The 27,822-nt window shown below is 34.0% G+C and overlaps 3 protein-coding genes across 5 annotated transcripts in view; 2 read left to right on the forward strand and 1 right to left on the reverse strand.

The window, feature by feature from the left end:
- Positions 1 to 399: 399 nt before the first annotated feature.
- Positions 400 to 12,829, reverse strand: LOC138308734 (uncharacterized). Its single transcript, XM_069249760.1, has 6 exons — positions 12,707 to 12,829; positions 10,795 to 11,004; positions 3,164 to 3,427; positions 1,717 to 1,851; positions 1,243 to 1,377; positions 400 to 419 (listed from the first exon to the last, which is right to left on the reverse strand). Exons 1-6 carry the CDS (start codon positions 12,792 to 12,794, stop codon positions 400 to 402), a joined length of 852 nt encoding a protein of 283 aa, XP_069105861.1. The 5' UTR covers positions 12,795 to 12,829.
- An 876-nt stretch (positions 12,830 to 13,705) lies between these two features.
- Positions 13,706 to 16,828, forward strand: LOC138308735 (uncharacterized). Its single transcript, XM_069249761.1, has 5 exons — positions 13,706 to 13,719; positions 15,085 to 15,257; positions 15,526 to 16,015; positions 16,210 to 16,469; positions 16,572 to 16,828. The coding sequence occupies exons 1-5, from the start codon at positions 13,706 to 13,708 to the stop codon at positions 16,826 to 16,828; spliced, it is 1,194 nt and encodes a 397-aa protein (XP_069105862.1).
- A 1,302-nt stretch (positions 16,829 to 18,130) lies between these two features.
- Positions 18,131 to 27,822, forward strand: part of LOC138309578 (PHD finger protein 20-like protein 1) — a 31,659-nt gene continuing 21,967 nt past the window's right edge. For all 3 annotated transcript variants that reach the window (XM_069250804.1, XM_069250805.1, XM_069250806.1), the window contains exons 1-8: positions 18,131 to 18,182; positions 21,761 to 22,224; positions 22,551 to 22,716; positions 22,968 to 23,052; positions 23,567 to 23,652; positions 23,936 to 23,996; positions 24,437 to 24,487; positions 26,014 to 26,067. In XM_069250804.1, coding sequence (XP_069106905.1) covers positions 18,165 to 18,182; positions 21,761 to 22,224; positions 22,551 to 22,716; positions 22,968 to 23,052; positions 23,567 to 23,652; positions 23,936 to 23,996; positions 24,437 to 24,487; positions 26,014 to 26,067 — 985 coding nt within the window. In that variant the 5' untranslated portion in view covers positions 18,131 to 18,164. The remainder of the gene's footprint in view (positions 18,183 to 21,760; positions 22,225 to 22,550; positions 22,717 to 22,967; positions 23,053 to 23,566; positions 23,653 to 23,935; positions 23,997 to 24,436; positions 24,488 to 26,013; positions 26,068 to 27,822) is intronic.

Raw genomic sequence — 27,822 nt, forward strand, 5'->3', positions numbered from 1 at the left:
TAATGAAGGCAATATTGGTGTATTAAAACATTGACATGATTGGGTGATCCATCAATTTTTGTTGTAATATTCCCATATTGTCCAGGCCAGAATGAGAATCAATATTGAATGTCGATAGTAAATATAACATATGTGTATGGCATTACAGAAAATTATACAGACAATATGTATGCATTAACGTATCTTACATTGTGTTTGTGTCTATGTGTGTTGGAATGAGTTATCCTTTGCATTGTGTACAACTGACAGAAAGCTTTGAACGCTAGACATGCATGTATAACCCACTATATACTTATTTCATGAAATTATTCATCCGTTTGATTTTCAATATAAAAAGTAGTATTACATAATTATCTTATGATATCACTGTGCACAGTATGTGTATCTGATTTATGCTAGCTACATAATATTCAAGTATTCTGAAAGAAAAAAAACAGGAGCAAAAAAATTGTATTTTTCTTCAATTACAAAAGTTACTTAACTTACTTTACACGATTACCGCCATAGAAACGTTTGAGTTCCTAATTTTATTTCAAAATATTAAAAACGACTAATTGCGTTCCGAAAAAAATCCAAGGCATTATGTACTATATCGAATGAAGAACTTATTGCACATGTACCAAAAAGCAAAAATAAATCATTTTATATCATTTCTTTTTGTTTTTTGTTTTTTGTTGTTTGTTAATGAAACATAAATAATGTATATTCATGATTAAATATCAATTATTGTTCAAATGAGCATTGTCCTTTATACTGTATCGGCGGTAAAGCATCTTTAATCAATAGGCGATTTCCATTATTTTACTTCATTCTTAGTCCTAGCAAATTATCAAAGCTTTTCAAGCAATACATATCACAATCTTGCTTATTCTGTTACTTGTTTTATTTATATGGCTCCGATTGTCAAGACATTGCAATTCTGGTCTCGTCGGCAAAGAAGCACGTTTAGATTACCCCTCCTCAAAAGATTTTTTTCATAAATTATCTACATAGCGTCATTCAAGCGTGATTGATTTTAACGATTTTACTACGTTTCAACTTTGTGACCCCCCCCCCCCCCCCATGGAAGAAATATACATGTCTATGTAAAATTTCGTTCCATACACCCTATTATTAAGACCAAATATTATTATAGTACCTAAAAGTCAGTCAACCACATTTTTATAACTAATTTTATATGGGAACACGAATAGCCGGGGACATACATGTACGTTGTCCATTGATTACTAATCAATACTTTACCTTGATCACAAGCGTTCCCTTGGTATCCTACTGCACATCCTGCTTGTCCACACGTCCCGCTGAAACGGTCACATCCCGGCACAGCACAGTGACATTTTTTCCAACAATTCTCGCCAAACATACCAGTTCCACACCCTATAGCACAATTGAGTTGAATCAAATGTCGAATAAAGATATATGGGATTATTCATTTGGTTATTGTTTATTATTCAGCAAATAGCAGTTGTTTTTACCTGAATCACACGCCTCCCCTTACCATCCAGCCTCACATCCAGGTAATGTACAATGACCTGTTTCTTTGTTACATCCAGGCATTGAACAATGGCAATTATACCCACAATCAATGCCAAACGATCCAGGAAGGCAGTCTAAAAAACAAGATACAAGTTAATGTGGATACATCGTGGGTTCATAAAATCTTTTGTTTCCCATATATACAGCAATTATAATGTAATTGATTATATGCATGTTTACCTGTAGAACAAGAAGGTCCCTTCCATCCAGGCTGACATCCTGTGACGTCACAAAGTCCAGTGTCCGGATCACATCCACCAACCCCACAGTGACATGTTGTACTACAGGTTGGTCCAAACGTATTGACTGGGCATCCTAGTGGACAGATATGTAAATCAAACTAATTCGATAACTACATATAAAATTGTACACACGGTATGGCTCTTCAAATAACGTTAAACAAAGGGGGAAAACACAAACAAAACTTGGACTTCCTCATCCATTCAAGCATCATAAAATCATTTCTTTTTTGTCTGCATCATCTTAGGATTTTGCAAATTCTTTGGACTAATGGCTGGCTAATACGAATAATCATACCATCGATTCACTCCGTTCCCAGCAGATTTTTGTCAAACTAAAACTGAAGACAGTCCAGGAAAAATGAGCGATTATAGGCATACAGACTTCCTTTGGAGATTAACAGCAATTAACAGAGATTAACAGAGATCAACAGAGATCAACACCCATCTTCAAAGCTATACCGTGTGTACAATTTTATATGTATATGGAGGTGGGAGAGCTTGTTATATTTTTCTTAATAGATGCTTTTTTCGGTTTGATTAGTCCTATTAACAGCCAGGGTCATTTAAGGACGTGCCAGGTTTGTTGGTGGAGGAAAGCCGGAGTACCCGGAGAAAAACCACCGACCAGCGATCAGTACCTGGCAACTGCCCCACATGGGATTCGAACTCGCGACCCAGAGGTGGAGGGCATGTGGTAATATGTCGGTACATCTTAACCACTCGGCCACCGCGGCCCCAAAATACATGCATTTATTGCTATTGTAGATTGAACAGTATGTACAAGATGGGTACTCGTGCAACTAAATGTAGGTCATATCCAATTAGTTTTATAGATTTTGTTTTTAAAGAGATCGCTTATTTCCTATTTGGTTACAATCCTCTAGCCTCTTGAAGGCAGAAACGGAAGAAACATTACCGAATAGATGTTTCAGAGCTATTTCAAGATTTTTAAACCAAGCTAAACGTATGCGAACTCTTCTCCTCCCCCCCCCAAGATATTATTAGTCAAATATGGTTAATGTCCTTCCCTACTAAATGGATGTTTCTGGCTACATGTGGAGCCTGACAAATATGACTATTGAGGCTAGTAGTTAGATCTACAGTATTTAAAGGGAATTCTCTCTAACAATGTATTTCACTCCATAAAGACTCGTCCTTCTTGCCCAGAGATTTATCCAAACTCGCCGCTATCCCTAAATCTGTTTCTGAACAAAGTTATAGTTACAATATATGCAGGAATCAATGACTTACAGAAACGTTGACGAACGGTCATGCCGTCTACGGTCGTCACCCCATGGAATAAACTCACTTGGCCCGAGGGCCAGGTGAACCGATAATATGTATTTGGTCTGAATTTATTTGATTTGAGATAAGTATATAATTACCGTATACCTGCACCTCACACAGTTCCACATTCACATCATATGTTGAGTAATACTGATGGTTCTTAGGCCCGTTATCAGCAGGGCGTTTGTTATAAAATATAACGTATCTACCGTCCACAGTACACGGCCGTAATTGGTTAATAGACGGGAGAATATCAGGGTCCATTATGTCGTCATGGTAACACAGATGCCAACTACTTGGTTGACTATATTTGGCAGAGGAATTGGAAACATAGAGATAGAAACCAGAAAGTCGGAAAGGATCTGAAATATAAAATAGATATTCTATATAGAAACGAAAATAGAAAATACACTATAAGCCCTAAACATTCGCATTGATAAACTTAAGTGTGATTTGCCATTAACAAATTGATTTTTATTTTAATGAATTGATATTAAAGGTATGTGGTCACCCTCTTCACCAGAATGTACATTTAAAAGTTTTATGTGAATATTTATCATGCCGAGTAAGTGATAGCCCAGAGACTGCAGATACATTTGTATTACAAATGTGTGTATTACCAATGTGTGTATTATCACCAAGGTGCGTGTATTACCACCAATGTATGTATTACCAATGTGTGTATTAACAATGTGTGTATCACCAATGTATGTATTACCAATGTGAGTATTACCAATGTGTTTATTATCAATGTGTGTATTACCAATGTGTGTATTATCACAGTGTGTATTACCAATGTGGTGTTGTATTATCAATGTGTGTATTATCAATGTGTGTATTGACCAATGTGTGTATTACCAATGTGTGTATTACCAATGTGTGTATCACCAATGTGTGTATCACTAATGTATATGTATTACCAATGTGTGTATTATCAATGTGTGTATTACCAATGTGTGTATTTTCAATGTCTATATTACCAATGTGTGTATTACCAATGTGTATATTACCAATGTGTGTATTACCAATGTGTGTATTACCAGTGTGTGTATTACCAATGTGTGCATTACCAATGTATAGGTATTACCAATGTATGTATTACCAATGTGTGCATTATCAATGTGTGTATTACCAAGGTGTGTATCACCAATGTGTGTTTTACCAATGTGTGTATTACCAATGTGTGTGTATTACCAATGTGTGTATCACCAATGTGTTTTTTACCAATGTGTGTATTACCAATGTGTATAATTGTATTACCAATGTGTGTATTACCAAGGTGTGTATTTCCAACGTGTGTATTACCAATGTGTGTATTACCAATGTGTGTATCACCAATGTGTGTATTACCAATGTGTGTATCACCAATGTGTGTATTTCCAACGTGTGTATTACCAATGTGTGCAATTGTATTACCAATGTGTGTGTATTACCAACGTGTGTATTACCAATGTGTGTATCACCAATGTGTGTATTACCAATGTATATGTATAACCAATGTGTGTATTACCAATGTGTGTATTATCAATGTGTGTATTACCAATGTGTGTTTCACCAATATGTGTGTATTACCAATGTGTATTTCACCAATATGTGTGTACTACCAATGTGTGTATAACCAATGTATGTATTACTAATGTGTGTATTACTAATGTGTGTATTACCAATGTATGTATTACTAATGTATGTATTACTAATGTATGTATTATCAATGTATGTATTACTAATGTGTGTATTACCAATGTGTTATTACCAATGTGCGTATTACCAATGTGCGTATTACCAATGTGTGTATTACCAATGTGTGTAATTGTATTACCAATGTGTGTATTACCAATGTGTGTATTACCAATGTGTGTATTATCAATGTGTGTATTATCAATGTGTGTATTATCAATGTATATGTATTACCAATGTATATGTATTACCAATGTGTGTATTACCAATGTGTGTATTACCAATGTATGTATTACCAATGTGTGTATTACCAATATGTGAATTACCAATGTGTGTATTACCAATGTGTGTATTATCAATGTGTGTATTATCAATGTATATGTATTACCAATGTGTGTATTACCAATATGTGAATTACCAATGTGTGTATTACCAATGTGTGTATTATCAATGTGTGTATTATCAATGTATATGTATTACCAATGTGTGTATTACCAATGTGTGCATTACCAATGTGTGTATTACCAATATGTGAATTACCAATGTGTGTATTACCAATGTATATGTATTACCAATGTGTGTATTATCAATGTATATGTATTACCAATGTGTGTATTATCAATGTGTGTATTACCAATGTATATGTATTACCAATGTGTGTATTACCAATGTGTGTATTATCAATGTATATGTATTACCAATGTGTGTATTATCAATGTGTGTATTACCAATGTATATGTATTACCAATGTGTGCATTACCATTGTGTGTATTACCAATGTATATGTATTACCAATGTGTGTATTACCAATGTGTGTAATAGTATTACAAATGTGTGTATTACCAATGTGTGGAATTGTATTACAAATGTGTGTATTACCAATGTGTGTATTACCAATGTGTGTATTATCAATGTATATGTATTACCAATGTGTGTATTATCAATGTGTATTACCAATGTGTGTATTATCATATACAATGTATATGTATTACCAATGTGTGTAATTGTATTACAAATGTGTGTATTACCAATGTGTGGAATTGTATTACAAATGTGTGTATTACCAATGTGTGTATTACCAATGTGTGTATTATCAATGTGTGTATTACCAATGTGTGTTTTATCAATGTGTGTATCACCAATGTGTGTATTATCGATGTGTATGTATTTCCAATGTGTGTATTATCAATGTGTGTATTACCAATGTGTGTATTATCAATGTGTATATAACCAATGTATATGTATTACCAATGTGTGTATCATCAATGTGTGTATCACCAATGTGTGTATTACCAATGTGTGTATTATCAATGTGTGTATCACCCATATGTGTATTATCAATGTGTGTATCACCAATGTGTGTATTATCAATGTGTGTATTACCAATGTGTGTATTATCAATGTGTGTATTACCAATGTATATGTATTACCAATGTGTGTATTACCAAGTGTGTATCACCAATGTGTGTATTATCAATGTGTGTATTACCGATGTGTGTATTATCAATGTGTGTATTACCAATGTATATGTATTACCAATGTGTGTATTATCAATGTGTGTATTATCAATGTATATGTATTACAAATGTGTGTATTATCAATGTATATGTATTACAAATGTGTGTATTACCAATGTGTGTATCACCAATGTGTGTATTACCAATGTGTGTATTACCAATGTGTGTATTATCAATGTGTGTATTACCAATGTGTGTTTTATCAATGTGTGTATCACCAATGTGTGTATTATCAATGTGTATGTATTACCAATGTGTGTATTATCAATGTGTGTATTACCAATGTGTGTATTATCAATGTGTATATTACCAATGTATATGTATTACCAATGTGTGTATTATCAATGTGTGTATCACCAATGTGTGTATTACCAATGTGTGTATTATCAATGTGTGTATCACCCATATGTGTATTATCAATGTGTATATTACCAATGTATATATGTATGTATTATCAATGTGTGTATCACCAATGTGTGTATTACCAAATGTGTGTATTATCAATGTGTATATTACCAATGTATATGTATTATCAATGTGTGTATTACCAATGTGTGTATTATCAATGTGTGTATTACCAATGTGTGTATTATCAATGTGTGTATTACCAATTACAATGTGTGTATTACCAATGTGTGTATTATCAATGTGTGTATACCAATGTGTGTATGTATTACAATGTGTGTATTATCAATGTATATGTTATATTACAAATGTGTGTATTACCAATGTGTGTATTACCAATGTGTGTATTATCAATGTATATGTATTACCAATGTGTGTATTATCAATGTGTGTATTACCAATGTGTGTATTATGTATTATCATATACAATGTATATGTGTGTATTACCAATGTGTGTAATTGTATTACAAATGTGTGTATTACCAATGTGTGGAATTGTATTACAAATGTGTGTATTACCAATGTGTGTATACCAATGTGTGTATTATGTGTTATTACCAATGTGTGTATTATCAATGTGTGTATTACAATGTGTGTGTTTTATCAATGTGTGTATCACCAATGTGTGTATTATCAATGTGTGTATTACCAATGTGTGTATTATCAATGTGTGTATTACCAATGTATATGTATTACCAATGTGTGTATTATCAATGTGTGCATTACCAATGTGTGTATTACCAATGTGTGTATTACCAATGTGTGTATTATCAATGTGTGTGTATAACCAATGTGTGTAATTGTATTACCAATGTGTGTGTATAACCAATGTGTGTATTATCAATGTGTGTATTACCAATGTATATGTATTACCAATGTGTGTATTATCAATGTGTGTATCACCAATGTGTGTATTACCAATGTGTGTATTATCAATGTGTGTATTACCAATGTATATGTATCACCAATGTGTGTATTATCAATGTGTGTATTACCAATGTATATGTATTATCAATGTGTGTATCACCAATGTGTGTATCACCAATGCGTGTGTATTACCAATGTGTGTATCACCAATGTGTGTATTATCAATGTGAGTATTACCAATGTGTGTATTATCAATGTGTGTATTATCAATGTGTGTATTACCAATGTGTGTATTACCAATGTATATGTATTATCAATGTGTGTATCACCAATGTGTGTATTACCAATGTGTGTATTATCAATATGTGTGTATAATCAATGTGTGTAATTGTATTACCAATGTGTGTGTATAATCAATGTGTGTATTACCAATGTGTGTATTATCAATGTGTGTATTACCAATGTGTGTATTATCAATGTGTATATTACCAATGTATGTGTATTACCAATGTGTGTATTACCAATGTGTGTATTACCAATGTGTGTATTACCAATGTGTGTATTACCAATGTGTGTATTACCAATGTGTGTATTACCAATGTGTGTATTACCAATGTGTGTATTACCAATGTGTGTATTACCAATGTGTGTATTACCAATATGTGTATTACCAATGTGTGCATTATCAATGTGTGTATTACCAAGGTGTGTATCACCAATGTGTGTATTACCAATGTGTGTATTATCAATGTGTGTATTACCAATGTGTGTATTATCAATGTGTGTATTACCAATGTATATGTATTACCAATGTGTGTATTATCAATGTGTGTATTATCAATGTATATGTATTACAAATGTGTGTATTATCAATGTATATGTATTACAAATGTGTGTATTACCAATGTGTGTATCACCAATGTGTGTATTACCAATGTGTGTATTACCAATGTGTGTATTATCAATGTGTGTATTACCAATGTGTGTTTTATCAATGTGTGTATCACCAATGTGTGTATTATCAATGTGTGTATTACCAATGTGTGTATTATCAATGTGTGTATTACCAATGTATATGTATTACCAATGTGTGTATTATCAATGTGTGCATTATCAATGTGTATTACCAATGTGTGTATTACCAATGTGTGTATTATCAATGTGTGTGTATAACCAATGTGTGTAATTGTATTACCAATGTGTGTGTGTATAACCAATGTGTGTATTATCAATGTGTGTATTACCAATGTATATGTATTACCAATGTGTGTATTATCAATGTGTGTATCACCAATGTGTGTATTACCAATGTGTGTATTATCAATGTGTGTATTACCAATGTATATGTATCACCAATGTGTGTATTATCAATGTGTGTATTACCAATGTATATGTATTATCAATGTGTGTATCACCAATGTGTGTATCACCAATGCGTGTGTATTACCAATGTGTGTATCACCAATGTGTGTATTATCAATGTGAGTATTACCAATGTGTGTATTATCAATGTGTGTATTATCAATGTGTGTATTACCAATGTGTGTATTACCAATGTATTTGTATTATCAATGTGTGTATCACCAATGTGTGTATTACCAATGTGTGTATTATCAATATGTGTGTATAATCAATGTGTGTAATTGTATTACCAATGTGTGTGTATAATCAATGTGTGTATTACCAATGTGTGTATTATCAATGTGTGTATTACAAATGTGTGTATTACCAAAGTATTCATTACCAATGTGTGTGTATTATCAATGTGTCTATTACCAATGCGTGTGTATTACCAATGTGTGTATTATCAATGTGTGTATTATCAATGTGTGTATTATCAATGTGTGTATTATCAATGTATATGTATTATCAATGTGTGTATCACCAATGTGTGTATTACCAATGTGTGTATTATCAATATGTGTGTATAATCAATGTGTGTAATTGTATTACCAATGTGTGTGTATAATCAATGTGTGTATTACCAATGTGTGTGTATTACCAATGTGTGTATTATCAATGTGTGTATCACCAATGTGTGTATCACCAATGCGTGTGTATTACCAATGTGTGTGTATTACCAATGTGTGTATTATCAATGTGTGTGTATTACCAATGGGTGTATTACCAATGTGTGTATTATCAATGTGTGTATTACCAATGTGTGTATTGTCAAGGTGTATATTACCAATGTATATGTATTACCAATGTGTGTATTATCAATGTGTGTATTACCAATGTGTGTATTACCAATGTGTGTATTATCAATGTGTCTATTACCAATGTGTGTATTATCAATGTGTGTATTACCAATGTGTGTATTACCAAAGTATTCATTACCAATGTGTGTGTATTATCAATGTGTCTATTACCAATGTGTGTATTATCAATGTGTGTATTACCAATATGAGTATTACCAATGTGCGTATTACCAATGTATATGTATTACCAATGTGTGTATTATCAATGTGTTTATTACCAATATGTGTATTACCAATGTGTGCATTACCAATGTGTGTATTACCAATGTCTGTAATAGTATTACCAATGTTTATAATAGTTTTACCAATGTGTGTATTACCAATGTATGTAACAGTATTACCAATGTGTGTAATAGTTTTACCAATGTGTGTAATAGTATTACCAATGTGTGTCTTACCAATGTGTGTATTACCAAGGTGTGTAATAGTTTTACCAATGTGTGTAATTGTATTACCAATGTGTGTAATAGTATTTCCTATGTGTGTATTACCAATCTGTGTTTTACCAATGTGTGTATTACCAATGTGTGTTATAGTATTACCAATGTGTGTAATAGTATCACCACTGTGTGTAATAGTATTACCAATGCGTGTAATAGTATTTTCAAAGTGTGTCTTACCAATGTGTGTATTATCGATGTGTGTAATAGTATTACCAATGTGTGTTTTACCAATGTGTGTATTACCAATGTGTGTCTTACCAATGTGTGTATTACCAATGTGTGTATTACCAATGAGGTTGATAGCGATTCCATATTGACTAAAATTACATAGGAGTTTAAATATATCTACCAAATCATTACGTTTGTACATGAATATTGTTATAATTGTTGTTTTACTCATTGAAATTTAAAAATGAAACCTCAACAATCAGAAAAATTAATGTGAAAAAGAAACATTACTTATTAACCATATGATGTAGACCTGTGAAGTAAAGTATATGCATGATTGCATATTACACAATACAATGTGTGTGATACTAGTTATTGGATTCTGACTTACATTGCTCTCTGTAAGTGACATTGATAGTTTTTATCCTGGACGTTTCTTCCAGGTTAACAGACCACCATGCTAGATTGTATCCATGGTCGACAGTAGAACTACAGCTTCCGTCTGTTACGTCCTTCCCTATCACGCCATCCACAGCCTTGTCCGCTGTCCATGTGCTTAGGGTTGTACTTTGTGAAGCTGGCTTTCCTTCTGCGATATTATCTAAAATCCAAAGGTAAAATGATGTATACACAGAAAGGTCGTTTTCCTTCGATACTCAACAGTCTAGAGAAAAGGAGCACACATTTTAGCTTGTGTTTGGAAACCACAGACACAGCCAAGTATACATCTATCTTACGTGAACAAAAAGAACAATTGTAATACAATTAATTTTGTTTATGTATGTGGTGGGATCAATTTTGAAATGGTTAAAAGTATATCCAAACGATGCGAAGAATATCTTAAAGTAACAAATTATTGCACGAGTGATTATATAGGATAGTATGATATACCACTTTTATTTGAGATTGATACGTCAATTGGTTTTCAAGTTGAACTGTCTTATCAATAAGCGAAATCCATAATTAAAACCTGTACGTACGGAATCTATAGCTTACCTACACAGACGGTAACAAATCTCGACATATCAAAATAAAGGGCATAACCGATGTAATTTATGTAAGCTTATGAAAATACATTGCACATGTATATGCATAACAATGCAGAAGGAGAACTCATTTAGATATCCAGTTATACATGTATTAGTTCAATTCAAAGAGCAGAAATTAATGACAGATTTCCTTAATGATTAATTAATTTCGTCAGGTTTATTTGTCTTCAGTTTGAACTTTTCATTCCGTTTATTTAAAGGCACACACATTTCCTGCGTATTATATGTTAACAGTGAAGATTCATTTCGCTGTTTTTCTGTCGTCTGGCGCAGTGATAATTAACATAATCAATGAAAATTAACATTTGATTTATTTCTAACATCAATTGGTTAGAAGGGGATGATAAATATAGTAAGCTAATACCTTTTGTGACTCCATCTCGTTTTACATTCCAATTTTAAAATTAAAATTCGTTTCGGAAAGGTAGTGAGCCTTCAAGGAAAGTTACAAATCAAAGAAAACGCACAAGCATGTTTATATTACCATAAATATAGGACGGAGAATCGTGTTACAGGACCAAACCTCGGACGCCTACATTATATGCTACAGGAGTCTTTACCCGGTATGCCTGATAGTACGTCACATTCCATTTGTGATCAGCTCAAACCAGACATCCGTTATTTAAAGGCTAATCTCTCTGAAGTGCTATAGCGAAAGGCAGACACCAGGTGAACGGAGGCTTCCACCTTATTTGAAGTATTAGTATGTAACAGGGGTCAACGAAAATAAAAAAAATAAAACGTTGGTATTAATATTGTACAAAAAATCATCTTCAATTCAGAGTATAAATGAAAGAATATTCACTGGAAAAGATTAACGTATTGAAGGATTAATGGATAAATCGTGATAACTGTAAATGGTTACAACTTAGATATGTTTGATAGGTCAATGGAAAAGAAAAAGAAAAAAGATTGGTGTTGATTTTTGCAAAAAAAAAACCCCATCTTATATTCAGAATATAAATGAATGAATAATCACTGGATATGATAAGCATTTTGAAAGGATATAAGGCTAAGCGTACTAAATGTCAATAGAATACCTTAAACACAATGTATGTTAAATAGGTCAAAGAAAACAATAAAGAAAATAGTGATATTAATATTGTACAAAGAAATAAGTTGGAATTTTAATATAATTGAATGCATGTATGGAAATGCATGATATTCATACTGAAAGCTTATAAGCGTAAATATATATTTCTTTCTCAATAATGGTATAAGTTTAAAGACAGCCGACAACTGTCAAATACTCACATGAGGAATAGACACCACGGGGAAACGTCGCCAAAACTCCAAACATAAGGAACTGTAACATCCAGATTTTGTCCCTGTCGGAGTTCATGTTCAGAAACAAACAAAAAATGTGTCCCTGGCGGTTAATTCACTCATACCAGGAAGTTATAAGGAGAGGAGGGGAGATAACATTCCAGTAATGTCAATATTTGTTATGGTAGCGTGTATGTAGATACACTAACGTTATTATGAGGCAGATATCATATAAATAGTTTAAGGTACGTGACACTTATCTGATAACATTTGATGAGATTGAAAATACATTTACTGTAAATATATATATATATAGTTTATCACAATGCCTTATGATACAAGGTTTTCACAGCACAAACAATATACACTGGTTGTTGACTTGTTTAAAGCCACATACCCGGTAGTTTTAGCGAGAATGATACTTTCACGATTTCGTGTGCCCATTTTATAATATTTCTATGTAGGTCGCAAAAATTTATTTCAGAATAAATAAGTAACGGATAAATCATATGCATTTTTCTCATTATCTCGTGAAATTCTAGTGACTTGTTTGTTTGTTTTTATTACTATTTATCAAAGTCAAAATCACAATTTTACCGGCTAGTTTGAGATAGGTTGCACGAAATGACATTGTTTGATGGCAATATGCAAAATCTCTATAATGAAACAATTAGATATCTTGATAATATATATATATTCAATGTAAACTTAGATATAATTTTAACAATTAATTTCATTTCATTCCAGACAAACAGACATGTGTTGCATTGTCCAGTTTCATGGACAATCTTTAAATTTAAGGAATCCCTTAACCTAAAATTCTCCATAGGAAAACATTAAATATTATAAGGAAGGCTCTTTAACTTCAGATTTTTCCTTAACTTTTGTAATGCTTTTCTATGGGGAAATTTAGATTAAAATATCCTCAAAGTTAAGGAAACTTCATGAAACTGGGCCAATCAAACACCTACAGTTAAGATTAACAACATGAGCACACATGTGTAAGTGGCACATATGAGTTACATGTGTGAAACGTATAATTTTCGTGATTTTTATTGTGTGTCACGTCAAGATTCGAATGAGTATGAATACTTCTACAAACGCCAGGGACTAAAGCATCCATCGGCAGTTTCCTTTAAAAGTCACGTGAAATTATGGCATGTGATATCTGTTAGAGTACTAAACTAACAAAATTTTAAATGTCATATGTCAGTTTTACACTACTTATCTTATTTTCAAAGAAATAGTTTGTGTGTGTGATTTATATTTTGTTAATTTTTTATCATGAACATACATGTGACAAGACATGCATTACAATTTGGATGTAAGTTTATATACAAGTGTAATGGTAGAAACTGCCAAAAAGTACCGGTGATCTGACGTATAATGTACACAAATGTATTGTATATATAAAGATGGAAAAAAATAGTGCGTAATAATGTAAAAATTCCACTTTTCATTAGTCCATTATTATATAATCTTATTGATACCAATAGGCTTTCGTATGTCTTGACGAAAGAAACAGAGAACAGTTTCGAAATGCCAATTGGGACAACTCTCATTACACTTGTGGTGATATAGCCGATTCTATCCATAAGTGTCTATTGACCTTTTGATAATATCTTAATAACAAATACATTTATGATCTATGTCATGTGCGTCCCATTAAAGAGAGAAAAAATACAATGGTATGGACTGTCTGTTGATATAGTCCCATCTGTCCATAAATTTGTCTCGACATTTCTCAATATCTTATTACTATATATACTTTCTGATGTCATGTTATGTTGTTATCAAGGATTTGTTCCGTATTATATGCCGTTGACATAAGGAATTGCAGTATCAATTATTACTATATATACTTTCTGATGTCATGTTATGTTGTTATCAAGGATTTGTTCCGTATTATATGCCGTTGACATAAGGAATTGCAGTATCAATTAGCCTAACATATCTAAAATGAGCAATCAAATCACGTTAAAGGTCTCGTTCATCAAAGGATAACTTTATGGTGGTGAAAAATAAGGACTAAAACATTTTACTTCTTTATATTCTTCGTGTACAACTATTTATCAATGTTGAGATTTTATGTTCTCTCAATCTAGATTGGGAGAGACCGTCAGTCGGAGTAAGCGATATTTAAGCATTGAACGTCTTTAAGTTGGAATTCATAGCCACAATGAATGCCAACTACACATGGGCAAATTTCATAAAGCTAGCTCTTCATGTTGAATTTGTCTCTATTCAGTTGGAATTCAACTGGCGGAGATTAAGGGTGGACAAACGAAAGAAAACCAGAAGAACAGACGAGAAGTCGAGATAGAAAACATTAGGAGGGAACTGCGATAGTTGACGAAGCTGTACAGACGAGCAGCAGAGGAGGAGAAGCAGCTGCTTAGCGAACTAAGGGACGGTTTGAAAGAGAAACTGAAGACATTGAGGAAGGTAAAAACAAACAGACGGAACCGGAAGGAGAGGAGCAGGAAGAGGGCGAGATTTGTAACTGGCTCATTCCAGTTCACTTCGAGGTTATTTGGAAGTAAGGGTTCTGGAAGACTGGACTGCCCGAGGGAAGAAGCAGAGGAGCATCTGAGGAAAACCCATAGCGATCCGAGGAGGGAGGAAGACTTGGGCGACAACAGGAAGCTTCTAGATCCAGATGATCCATAGAACCGTTTGACATAGAACCGTTTGACAAAGGTGAACCAAAGCTTCAGGAAGTACAGGACATCATCAAGAAGGCCAGAGCGGAGTCGGCACCAGGACCAAACGGTGTTCCTTACAAGGTGTACAAGACCTGCCCTAAGCTATTGAAGAGGCTGTGGAAACTACTGCGGGAAGTTTGGAGGAGAGGAAGACTGGCAGACAGCTGGAGTACTGCAGAGGGGTGCTTCATACCGAAGGAAGAGAACTCGGAGAACATCAGCCAATTCAGGACGATATCACTTCTGAATGTGGAAGGGAAGGCGATTCTCGCCGTACTCGCTGGACGGATGACGAGGTATATGCTGGACAACAGATACATGGACATTTCGGTGCAGAAAGGAGGCATTTCGGAGTGTCCAAATGTGTGGAGCACACCAACGTACTTACACAGATTATCAGGGAAGCACGGGAGATCAAAGGCGACTTGGCAGTACTTTGGCTGGACCTCGCGAACGCCTATGGATCTACACCACACCAGCTAGTGGAGCTGACGCTGGATAAGTACCACATACCTGAGAAGTTCAGAGTCATGCTGAAGGAGTACTTTGACAACTTCAGAATGCGCTTCAACATCGGCAGCTATACAACAGCGTAGTAGAGACTGGAAGTTGGGATTGTCACCGGGTGCACAATATCTGTGATACTCTTTGCAGCTGCTATGGGCTTGCTGATAAAATCCATGGAGAAGATGAGCAGAGGGCCATACAATGCGGCAGGCATCATACAACCACCCACAAGGGTATTTATGGACGATATGACGGTGACAACAAAGACATTCGTTGAAGGACGTTGGACTCTGGTGACCTGGAGGACATAGTCACATGGGCACGGATGAAATTCAAACCGACAAAGTCTCGGAGTCTCGTCCTGAAGGCAGGCAGAGTGAAGGAAGAAAGATTCAAGGTTGTTGGCAGCGACATACCGACGATATCAGAGAAGCCAGTGCAGAGCCTTGGAAAGTGGTTTGACGACAGCCTGAACGACAGAAACAGTGTGGTGGAGATGCGCAGGCAAGCTGACGAATGGATGAAGACTGTCGACGGAAGTGAGGTCCCAGTGAAGTTAAAAGCTTGTATTTACTAGAACGGCGTACTTTCCAGACTCCTGTGGCCATTGTTGATCTACGAAGTACCACTCTCTTCTGTAGAAGCGCTGAGAGAAGATGATCAGCGGACACCTTCGACGTTGGCTTGGCGTTCCCCAAAGCTTAAACACTATATCGGCTTGTACAGCTCGGGGACGACACTCCAGCTACCACTTAAGTCGGTGACGGAGGAGTTCAAGGTGACGAAGGTACGACAGCAGGTCATCATGTATGTTGAGAGACAGCGAAGACGCCAAGGTCAGGGATGCGAGGGTCGAGACATGCACAGGACGAAAGCGGAACGCAAAAAAATACTGTGAAATAGGCAGAAGCATCGTTAGGACGTTGCAGCGGGGCGACTAGGACTGGGTACGATATCTAGACCTACATGGCGCAGTGCAAGTCCAAGGGAGCGACGGGACATGACTCAAATTCATTTTCTGACCATCCGATTATGCATATCTTCTAGCTCTAAACCGTGTGACGTCATAAATGACATCAGACAAAAAAAAATAGCTATTTTGCCCGGCAAATCAGCAATCTGCTCGGGCAAAATAATAATCTGCTCGGCAAAATAATAACTTGCTCGTACAAAAAAATAATAATCTGCTCGGGCAAAATAATAATCTGCCCAGGCAAAATATTAATCTGTTCGGGCAAAAAGATAATAATCTGTCAGGGAAAATTATGACTGCCAACTGCGCTTGGTAAGGTTACATAGTGGGACTGCAGTGCAAATGTAAATATTCTAATATAACTGATTAAAAGCGGAACGCAAAAAAAAAAATGTGAAAGAGGCAGAAGCTCGATTGCAGCATGCATGGAGACATCGTGGGGACGGTTGCAGCGGGGCGACTACTAGGGCTGGGTACGATGTCTAGACCTACATGGCGCAGTGCAAGTCCAAGGGAGCGACGGGACACGACTCAAATTCATAGCCTATATGACTGCCAACTGCGCTTGGTAAGGTTACATAGTTGGACTGCAGTAAAATTGTAAATAATCTAATATAACTGATTGATTAATTCATCGTCAAAATCAACATTTTAGTCTTTCTACTGAACACTTCCAAAGTTCTAGTTGACCATGATTTCAGATAAACATATAATTTTAATGTATTACGATCCCGATAACCTTAGGACGAAATCGGAATTCGGTACGTAGATTAAAATTAAAAAAGAGGCTGATTAATATGTAGAAAATAGTTGATTAATTTCAAGATAAGTAACAAATATACATACATTATATATAAAAAAAACAGATAAATAAATAAATACTGAGACTTACATGTACTCTTTAGTGTACTACATATTATTAATGTTTGATACATGTTACGTTGTCTTTACTAAGTTGCTATCGATCCTTGTGTGTGGATGGGAAAATGCAAAATGCAATTAAATAAATGTTTAAAAAATGTATCTATATCACTGAAAATATATAAAGTAAAGCAGAATAAATAAATAAATAAACAAATAAAACAATAAATAAATAAATTAATTGATTAATTGATAAAGTAAAGCAAATAAAAAAGAAGGATCGGTTAGACGAACTTATTCGAATTATCACGAACTAAAGTCGTGGATCAACTTACAGCGCATAATCACAAACTATCCGGATTTTTTTAATCGTTGGTTCCGGACTTTACACATTACAAAAATGGCGTCGGAGGGAAAGGTATGTATTATCCTCTTGCACAATGTCACGAACTGGCACGTAACAGAAAAGTTTTGATAGATATCACCGACCACATTGATTGCATTAAATAACCATGTAACTGTTGCAGTAATAATCGCCGTTATATAATTTTTCACGTGGCATGAACGAGTCGATGATGCATGGCACACCAATCGTTGCGTCATCGTTTTCCTCTGCAGCTGTAAGCTTAAACAGTGTAAACAACAGCTGATGATCAGACTGTAAACAATGATTAAATGTTTGTGCTGTTTGTGTCAACACCGACTGTCGAATTCTAGACATAAATATACGCGCGCCTTAATAGTTATGTGACCTATACAAAATATATAATATAACGTTATATTTTATTTCAATTTGAGGATTCCAAAATGTGACTAACATCTCATTTTTGAACATCCACTAGAATTATCTTGATTGCTTACAATTACTTTAAATGGTTAACCTAGTTTACTTGTGCTTATATAAAAAATGCATTTATCACTTACGTTTATGCACGTACAGATATAATATATTTCGTAATTGATATCAAAATATTTCTATAAAGAAATATTTTGATATCAATTACCGTTATCACACTTAATAACGACAACAAACGACAACAAACGACAACAAACGACAACACGTTAAATATAAGGAAAAGTTAGTTGACAACACAAGATATGTTATTCAGTACATTAAAATGAATATTTCTACCAAGTTTTATGAAGATTGGAGCAAAAATGAAGGAATTAGAGCGATGTTGAATATTCTGAAATCGGGCCGCTGGTCAACGATAAATCAAGTGACAAGAGGTTTGCCGTGACGGTAATACCGACAACACGTTGTAACATCGAAAATGTTTTAAAAACCTAACGACAACAAAAGATGTGTTCTTTGTCATACTATAATGCATCTATGTACAAAATTTCATTAAGATTGGAATAAAAATGAAGACTTTATACCTGTTTTAATGTTACGAGATCGGCGACTTGTCAGGTTTACTACCGACAAAAGATCGACGACTCACACACGCCTGTACACGCGTGTGTACGAGTGCATAGGGTCTCGATACTGTTTGTCTAAGCCATTATTGTGTAAACATCATTATAGTCGGTGTAGAACTCTAGGCCATACTCAATACACGAGTATGTTTCCAGACCCTACCACAGGGGGCCAACTCAATGAAAATGGATATTGTCATACATTTTTTTGTATTTGGTGGATGGGCTGATGAGTATATATGACAGTCATGTGATTTTTTTTCCAAAAATACCAGATTTGAAAAGTTAAAAAATCGGGATATTTAGTAAATATCCCGATTTTTTAATAATTTTTCAAATGGGTTTAATCAGAGATATTCCGATACGTTTGTTTTCGCGAAAATTTGAATATTAAAACGTATCGGAATACCTCTGACTAAACCCATTGAATGACATTGCAGGGGAAGTCACTCTAATCGCTCTTCACTAGAACGTTTGCTTTCGATGTCACAAGTCAGAAAGCGCCGGTAATTTTGGATTAAAATATTGCGTTTGACTATATAGACATCGTTTATATGCTTTTGCATGGTATGTGTGTAATTATGGATTATCGGAGGACTGATGCATGACTATGACTCTAGAAAAAAGGTATACTATTGTGAAAAAATTAACTTTAATCAAGGTGGGGGTAAAAAATCCATATGGCGACCGTCGTCCCTTTCTCTGTTTTATAGTAAAATATCCCGATTTTTTTAACTTTTCAAATCTGGTATTTTGGAAAAAAAATCACATGACTGTCATATATACTCATCAGCCCATCCACCAAATACAAAAAAATGTATGACAATATCCATTTTCATTGAGTTGGCCCCCTGTGTTTCAGACCAATATGTACCCATACGTTCACCATACATATCGTCGATTTTGCTTGATACTGAATCAAATTCCTTGATAGTTGATAGTATCGAATTGATCAGTCCATCCTCGCAAAAGGACATTATCGGCGCTTTTTTCTTTGTCGTTCATTCATGCTCACGAAAATATACGCAAACATTTTTATACAAAAATGTACAATAAAACAAAAACACATGATAATGTATTCCTTAAGATAACATATGGGAAGTATATATACACACCATATGTTTACATAACAATAAATACAATCGCGAACTGTAATCACACTGATAATATACACACGTGTGTGCTTCTTCTATGTAGTATGCAAGCCGTCGGTCTACTGAGAATTTCAATGACCATTACTCATTCAAATCTTCATCAATAGTCATTACAATTGACATGAATTACTTTCTTTAGATATAGGTTACATATATTATTATTTGCGGTAACGTTACTGCGTAATTTCGTAAAATACTTTGTGTTGTTGGTCGGATCTAGATCTGTACATGTAAGCTTGGCTTACACACATGTATACACTCTGCGTCTCTTCATATTTGAAATCGTCATTACTCGGTATTTTTACTCCAATCATAATGAAATTTTGTATAGAGATGCATTATGGTATGACAAACAACATACCTTATGTTGTCGTTAGGTTTTTTAATTTTTTTTAATGCTATGATGTGTTGTCGTAATACTGAACATACACACTCGCAATATAAACCTGACCAGTCGCCGATCTCGTAACATTAAAACAGGTATAAAGTCTTCATTTTTATTCCAATCTTAATGAAATTTTGTACATAGATGCATTATAGTATGACAAATAACACATCTTTTGTTGTCGTTAGGTTTTTAAAACATTTTCAATGTTACAACGTGTTGTCGGTATACCGTCACGGCAAACCTCTTGTCACTCGATCTATCGTTGACCAGCGGCCGATTTCAGAATATTCAAATCGCTCTAATTCCTTCATTTTTGCACCAATCTTCATAAAACTTGGTAGAAATTTATATTCATTTTAATGTACTGAATAACATATCTTGTGTTGTCACTAACTTTTCCTTGTATCTAACGTGTTGTCGTTTGTTGTCGTTTCTTGTCGTTTGTTGTCGTTATTAAGTGTGACCGCTTTATAGTAATCATAATTTCCATGGTTCAATAAATCTGTTATTGACAGAATCTATGAATATCAACTAGTTTTATGTCATGCTTTAACCAAAACAAAGATTATTAGATTCAAGTTGACCAAAAACAAATTTTATGTAGAGCTGTCATTGATATATTTAATGTTAGTATCAATATATCAAAAGGAAAATATCACAATATATTGATATATATCGAAACAATGGTGTTGTTGAGAAAATGATACAATCCGGAACAGTCGTTTTGTGTAATCCATATATCGGTTCTATAAACGAAAACAAGGCAGGATACTCGAGAACTATTGCTGAGTATTTCATATATAATTTGTGGTAATTGTGAAAAACTCATTGAGTTAAAATGATCAGGAACCTTGCTTACAATATATATACAGTTGGTATTTTTCGGTCATTGTACCAATTTCGGAAAATAGGAATCAATATCGTATCGGAAGATGAGAATTGTGAATACATCGATATCGTTTGTAACGATGACAGCACTAATTTTATGTTCTTCAATTTGTTAAGTACTGTAAAATAAGTTTGGTCTATTTTCAGGACTTAGAAGTGGATGAAGACGCCTCTATGGACACATCAGAACCACATATACCAGATTCAGACATGGAGTCTGTCGACCAACACCACACAGAATCTATGATGGACGATAACGACCCAAAATTTGAAGCTGACCTTGACATGCGAGTGCATTCTCCTGCAGATCCTGATGACGGTCCTGCATCCCCTTCATGTGACATCAACGAAGATTGTTTACTAGACAGCTCTGCAAGTAGTCGAGCCAGCTCAGATCGCGGAACTCCCAATAAGCATGGGATGAGGACTCCCAGTGGGGGTGGGCTAGGTGGAGGGGCGGGAATGGCTGATAATATGAGTACCTGTTCTACTGGCTCCTCATCCTCTCAAACCCCAGTCCAGGGACATGTACGGGGAAAATGTCCCAACAGACCTGGAATCATTTGGAGAAAAGGCGAGAAAGTGGAAGCAATGGATTTCATGAAAAAATGGTAAAAAAAAATTTTCTTAGGTGTTGACGCATTGATTAATTGAGGATGTATCTTTAGTTTATTTTTTTTTTTTATTTTGATGAATATCTTCATATCCTTTTATCAGTTAAGCTCTTTACTAACTTTAAAAATACCACTCGAAAATTAAGACCCGAGAAAGTTGTCTTGTTCAGCAGGTGGTCTTTATACAAAAGTTATATTTGTACAGAAATGGTCTTTATACAAAAGTGGACTTTATACAGGTTTGACTACAGGTATAAGATATATAGAGTCCCCATCAGACCCTGTATGGCATATACAGTAAATAATGTGTTTTAATGTAACAGGTATTCAGCCAAGATAGTAGATATCGATGAAGACGAAGGTACAGTACTGATCCACTTTGAAGGATGGAATCAGAGATACGACGAGTGGGTGGAGATGACCAGCGATAAACTCCGCCCAAAAATGAGACATTCTGGTCGGAAGGAGAAAAAGAAGCGACTCAGTGGGGTAATGATATTCAATTTTAGGAAAATAAGATGACCTGCATTATGGAAATTCACATTTATTGTGAATTTATATAGGTAATATTAAAATCATTATTATGCGTGTAGTATCAGTTGACTCATAAATAAGAAATTATCAATTCATTTCACATTTACTTAAAAAATATAAATATCACTGAATAGCTGTTCCAGTTACAGTGCATGTACATGTCTTTTATATACATGTATCATCAAAATGTTTTTTTTATTTCATAGGAGTATAAGTTGGGAGAACTTGTATACGCACGATGGACAGATTGTAAAATGTACCCAGGGAAAGTGACCAATGTCCAAACAGATGGTAAGTCATCTTATACTCAGAATTACATCTGCACTAGTACTGTCCACCATAACCATTTAATAACATATATTGTAAACAAAGAAAATAGGTTTAACCACCTTTTGGCAGTATTACTGGTCATTTCATGAGTTTTGAGGTCTTATATCATAAGAACTTTGGATATATATACATGTAGTAGAGTGTTTCATTGTAATATATATATACATGTATATATTCTAGAGACTCTACTATTCACTGTTAAGAAAAACATATGCTTCAATTTAGTTTTATGAAATTCTTTGAAATATATTGTAGTTATTAACACAATTCAATACCAATGTAAATATGAGACAATTTTTAACTTCGAGTTAATTCTGAACTTATTTTAGTACTTACAACAAGATTTTAGGAAGAGCTGATATTTGATAATAAAATAAACAAATTATTTATTTATAAAACCACTTTTCTATAATAACAATATGCCACATATAGTTACGACAGATTTTTGAAAAAAAAAAAAAAAAAAAAATTACAGGATCGTATGAGGTGATGTTTTATGATGGATTTAAGAAGACTGTCCAGCCGATGAACATTCGACCTCGGTCTGTGGACAGTAAACAGGTGATTATACAATTATCTGATATGTCTACAGAGAATGAAGATTTATATCTTAAATTCAATGATAACAAATAATAACTAGGACTGTAGTCAGCAGAAATTTGCATGGTTTTTAAGTTTTTAAAACAACCCAGTTTACAAACCTGTGGATTCAGATGTTTTTTTTAACTGTATTGGTACAGTCCTTATTTTTTTTATCTAAGATTAGGACTTGGATTCACATACCGGTACTTTTTTCTTGAAAACATATATATATATATATATATATGCTGTTTATTGATTTCAGAAAGCAGAAATTGGCAATGTTTTACCAAAAGAACAACGCCGTAAATCAAATGATGAAGAAGGTATTGTATAAATTTCACAAGAAAGGAATCCTTTTGCTCTCTAAAAAAACTTTTCGTTTTGATGTTTCTGCGATAAACAATTGATTTGAATTGTGATTACCTGGTATCCATTGTGATGTCATGTATTTGCGAGCATAGCATCATACTTTTCAGGGTAAACAATATGAATTTTCCTCACAAAATAATGCCTTACATTTAAATGGAATGATACCATCCCACTAGGAAGATAAGTCTGTAACATGCAAAGACGAAATGATTAATGTAATATGAAATAATGTGCCATTCATTGATAGTGTAAAGCCTATTAAAATGCATAACCTGATAATCTATATTTTTGATATATAATTGAAGATAATTTCAAAACATGGATATTGAATAAAGATGTAAAGGGAAGAATGATCGTGTATATAATGCTGACTATTGACTTATTCATTAACCAGTCCTGGGTTCTGTTCCTGGTTGTGTTCCGCTGAGTGACGGAGCAGAGATAGGTGAGTATACAGTATAATTATACCACCCCTGGGTGTAGGGCGATATAACACCTAATCTATACAAAGATTTCTGTGGTACCTATAATTCCACACTGAACCTGTTGGTTGTACACTCAAGTCTGTCCTTTAGTTGAGGAGAAATAAAGGAATAGATGACTGTGGTAACCTCAGAATGAGTAATCCAGACATGGTGATATGTAGTTTTCACATGAATCAATACATTTGTTTAAAGTTTACGAACCACATTTAATAGTTTACAAGATTTGTTTGTATTACCAAGGTGTTGAAATGGTCATCTCTTCCTTATAAAATTTCCTTCTCTAATTCTCTATAACTAGACTATTATAATATCACCTCACTTCTCTCGAGTGTCTTCCTTACATTTGAATGTAATTGATAATCATTCAATCTCTGTAAAGTAAATCAAAACAGCTATGCTAATAGTTATTATCATCTGTATATAGGATATTTTGTAGGCAGCTAAGTGTTGATTTTCTGACTTATCTGTACCAATTTAAAGCTCTTAGTGATTATTTAGATATCATTGTGTGCTTTATAACTTCTTTCCTGTAAACACTTTGAGTCATATTGCAGTGACATTATATGCAAAAATATTGGAGAAGTCATTGGATATCAGATAAATGTTTGTTTGTTATGCCATGCCAGGGGCTCTGTATATATACACAAAACCTTGCTCTAAATTGCATGAACGAAGTATGTAAAAAAAAAAAAAAAAAAAATTATATGTTAAAGAAATATTTAAACAAAACAACTATCAGTTACCTTTCTATAACTCGGTATATATACTATGTAAGTATTACTGTATTAGTCCAGGCTTATGTGTGGTTCTAATCTTACACATGCTTCAGAAACAAAACATGATTAAGGCATTCTTAAATGTGGAATACCTTTAAAGTCCCCTCTATTTTGAAGGCATGTGAATCCAATAAAGAAGTGTTATGTTTCCAAACATCAGGTATCATTTTGACTGGATGGGTCATTTTGAAGAATTTATCAATTATTAAGTTATTAACAAGGAAATATTATCAAGATGCTTCTTTGAACATCAAGCTCATTTTTATGATTTAGGGATCATTGGCCAAAGGGCCTCTCCAAAATGATCCCTGATACAGTCATTGGAAGTTTTTATGGAATAAGCGTGAGCAAACAAATCCAAGAGTAATGTTACCCATTACAAGTACACATTGTAGAGAAAATCAACATCTACGGAATCTTAATACCTTTTTACCATCACTGAGTCAGTATGGATTTAAAAGAATTCAAATAAGTGCTTCCACAAATATTTTTGGGAAGTGATCATCTTCTGTTCAGGTTTAGATTTTTTCTATCTTATGATACAGCTATATGTTAATTGGGAAAGACAGAGAGTGAAAGTTTGTGTGCTTGTCTGGTATGAATAACAGCAGGTTTAAGGTGGTGTTAACATGTTGCAGCGGATGATGTCTATATTTATCTCTCAGTCTCTAACATTCTGTTTGGCTCTCATACTAATCCTTTATATTTAGAGGACATTGTTGGGAGGAGAAGGTCATGCCATCTCAGGTCAAAGGTTAACCCAGGTAAAAAGTCGGCTAAGCTTTGCAATACTAGACAAACATCCAGAAAAAAAATAATTAGATTATATATGATTTTACTAATGTTGAAATGTTGTTTGCAAATGATGGGTACGTATACAAGAAGTATAGATTTAAATTCAAACATCTTCTGAGTAAATCATATAAGTTTTAAGCATGACTAGGAAAAGTTGCACAAGTTTTTTATTTACTTGGATCCTTTGCATTCCCAGAAAGGCTTTATTGTCCAACCAAGCTTTGACACAATCTTAGTCTTACACTTACTTATATTAGACTGACATTCACTAGCCTTGTCTATGGAATTCAATTAGAAGTTTGCATGTAAAAATTCATAAAATAAAAGTTCTTATTTTTCTTTCGAAGTCTAGATCTGATGTTGACCAATTGGACCAGATACCCATTTTTCAAATCATCCTTTTCTGAAGTTTGAATTCTGACTAAAGCTTAATATTTTCCAAGCATTGCTTATATTTTAAGTTTGACCTTGCACTATTTTTAATTAATTTCTAAAACCTTTAAAGCAGATGACTGCTTATCTTAAGTTTGGATTTGTATTTGATCAGAAGTATTTTACAAGACTGTTTTAGATGTTACGTTTTGGCGCCGCACTGCAGCTTATATTGACTGTTTCCCTTGGCCGATGCTTGTTTTGTTTGTCTGCTGCTGTAGTGGCTAACACCATTGATATGCTATTAAATAATGTCCCATATGCAGGTTAAGTTTAATCACCTATCAAAAATAGTTTGTCGATAAAAGTCATTTGATATCAGATAAATGTTTTATCATGCATTTGTTATGCCACGGTTTTGAGGGTTCTACTGTCTCAGTGTGTAAGCTGCCATGACCCTATAGCAGTCTGTATATATACACAAAACCTTGCTCTAAATTGCATGAACGAAGTATGTAAAAAAAAAAAAAAAAATTATATGTTAAAGAAATATTTAAACAAAACAACTATCAGTTACCTTTCTATAACTCGGTATATATACTATGTAAGTATTACTGTATTAGTCCAGGCTTATGTGTGGTTCTAATCTTACACATGCTTCAGAAACAAAACATGATTAAGGCATTCTTAAATGTGGAATACCTTTAAAGTCCCCTCTATTTTGAAGGCATGTGAATCCAATAAAGAAGTGTTATGTTTCCAAACATCAGGTATCATTTTGACTGGATGGGTCATTTTGAAGAATTTATCAATTATTAAGTTATTAACAAGGAAATATTATCAAGATGCTTCTTTGAACATCAAGCTCATTTTTATGATTTAGGGATCATTGGCCAAAGGGCCTCTCCAAAATGATCCCTGATACAGTCATTGGAAGTTTTTATGGAATAAGCGTGAGCAAACAAATCCAAGAGTAATGTTACCCATTACAAGTACACATTGTAGAGAAAATCAACATCTACGGAATCTTAATACCTTTTTACCATCACTGAGTCAGTATGGATTTAAAAGAATTCAAATAAGTGCTTCCACAAATATTTTTGGGAAGTGATCATCTTCTGTTCAGGTTTAGATTTTTTCTATCTTATGATACAGCTATATGTTAATTGGGAAAGACAGAGAGTGAAAGTTTGTGTGCTTGTCTAGTATGAATAACAGCAGGTTTAAGGTGATGTTAACATGTTGCAGCGGATGATGTCTATATTTATCTCTCAGTCTCTAACATTCTGTTTGGCTCTCATACTAATCCTTTATATTTAGAGGACATTGTTGGGAGGAGAAGGTCATGCCAT

The sequence above is a fragment of the Argopecten irradians genome, chromosome 15 (assembly GCF_041381155.1).
Source record: "Argopecten irradians isolate NY chromosome 15, Ai_NY, whole genome shotgun sequence".
In the NCBI taxonomy this organism is placed as follows: Eukaryota; Metazoa; Mollusca; class Bivalvia; order Pectinida; family Pectinidae; genus Argopecten; species Argopecten irradians.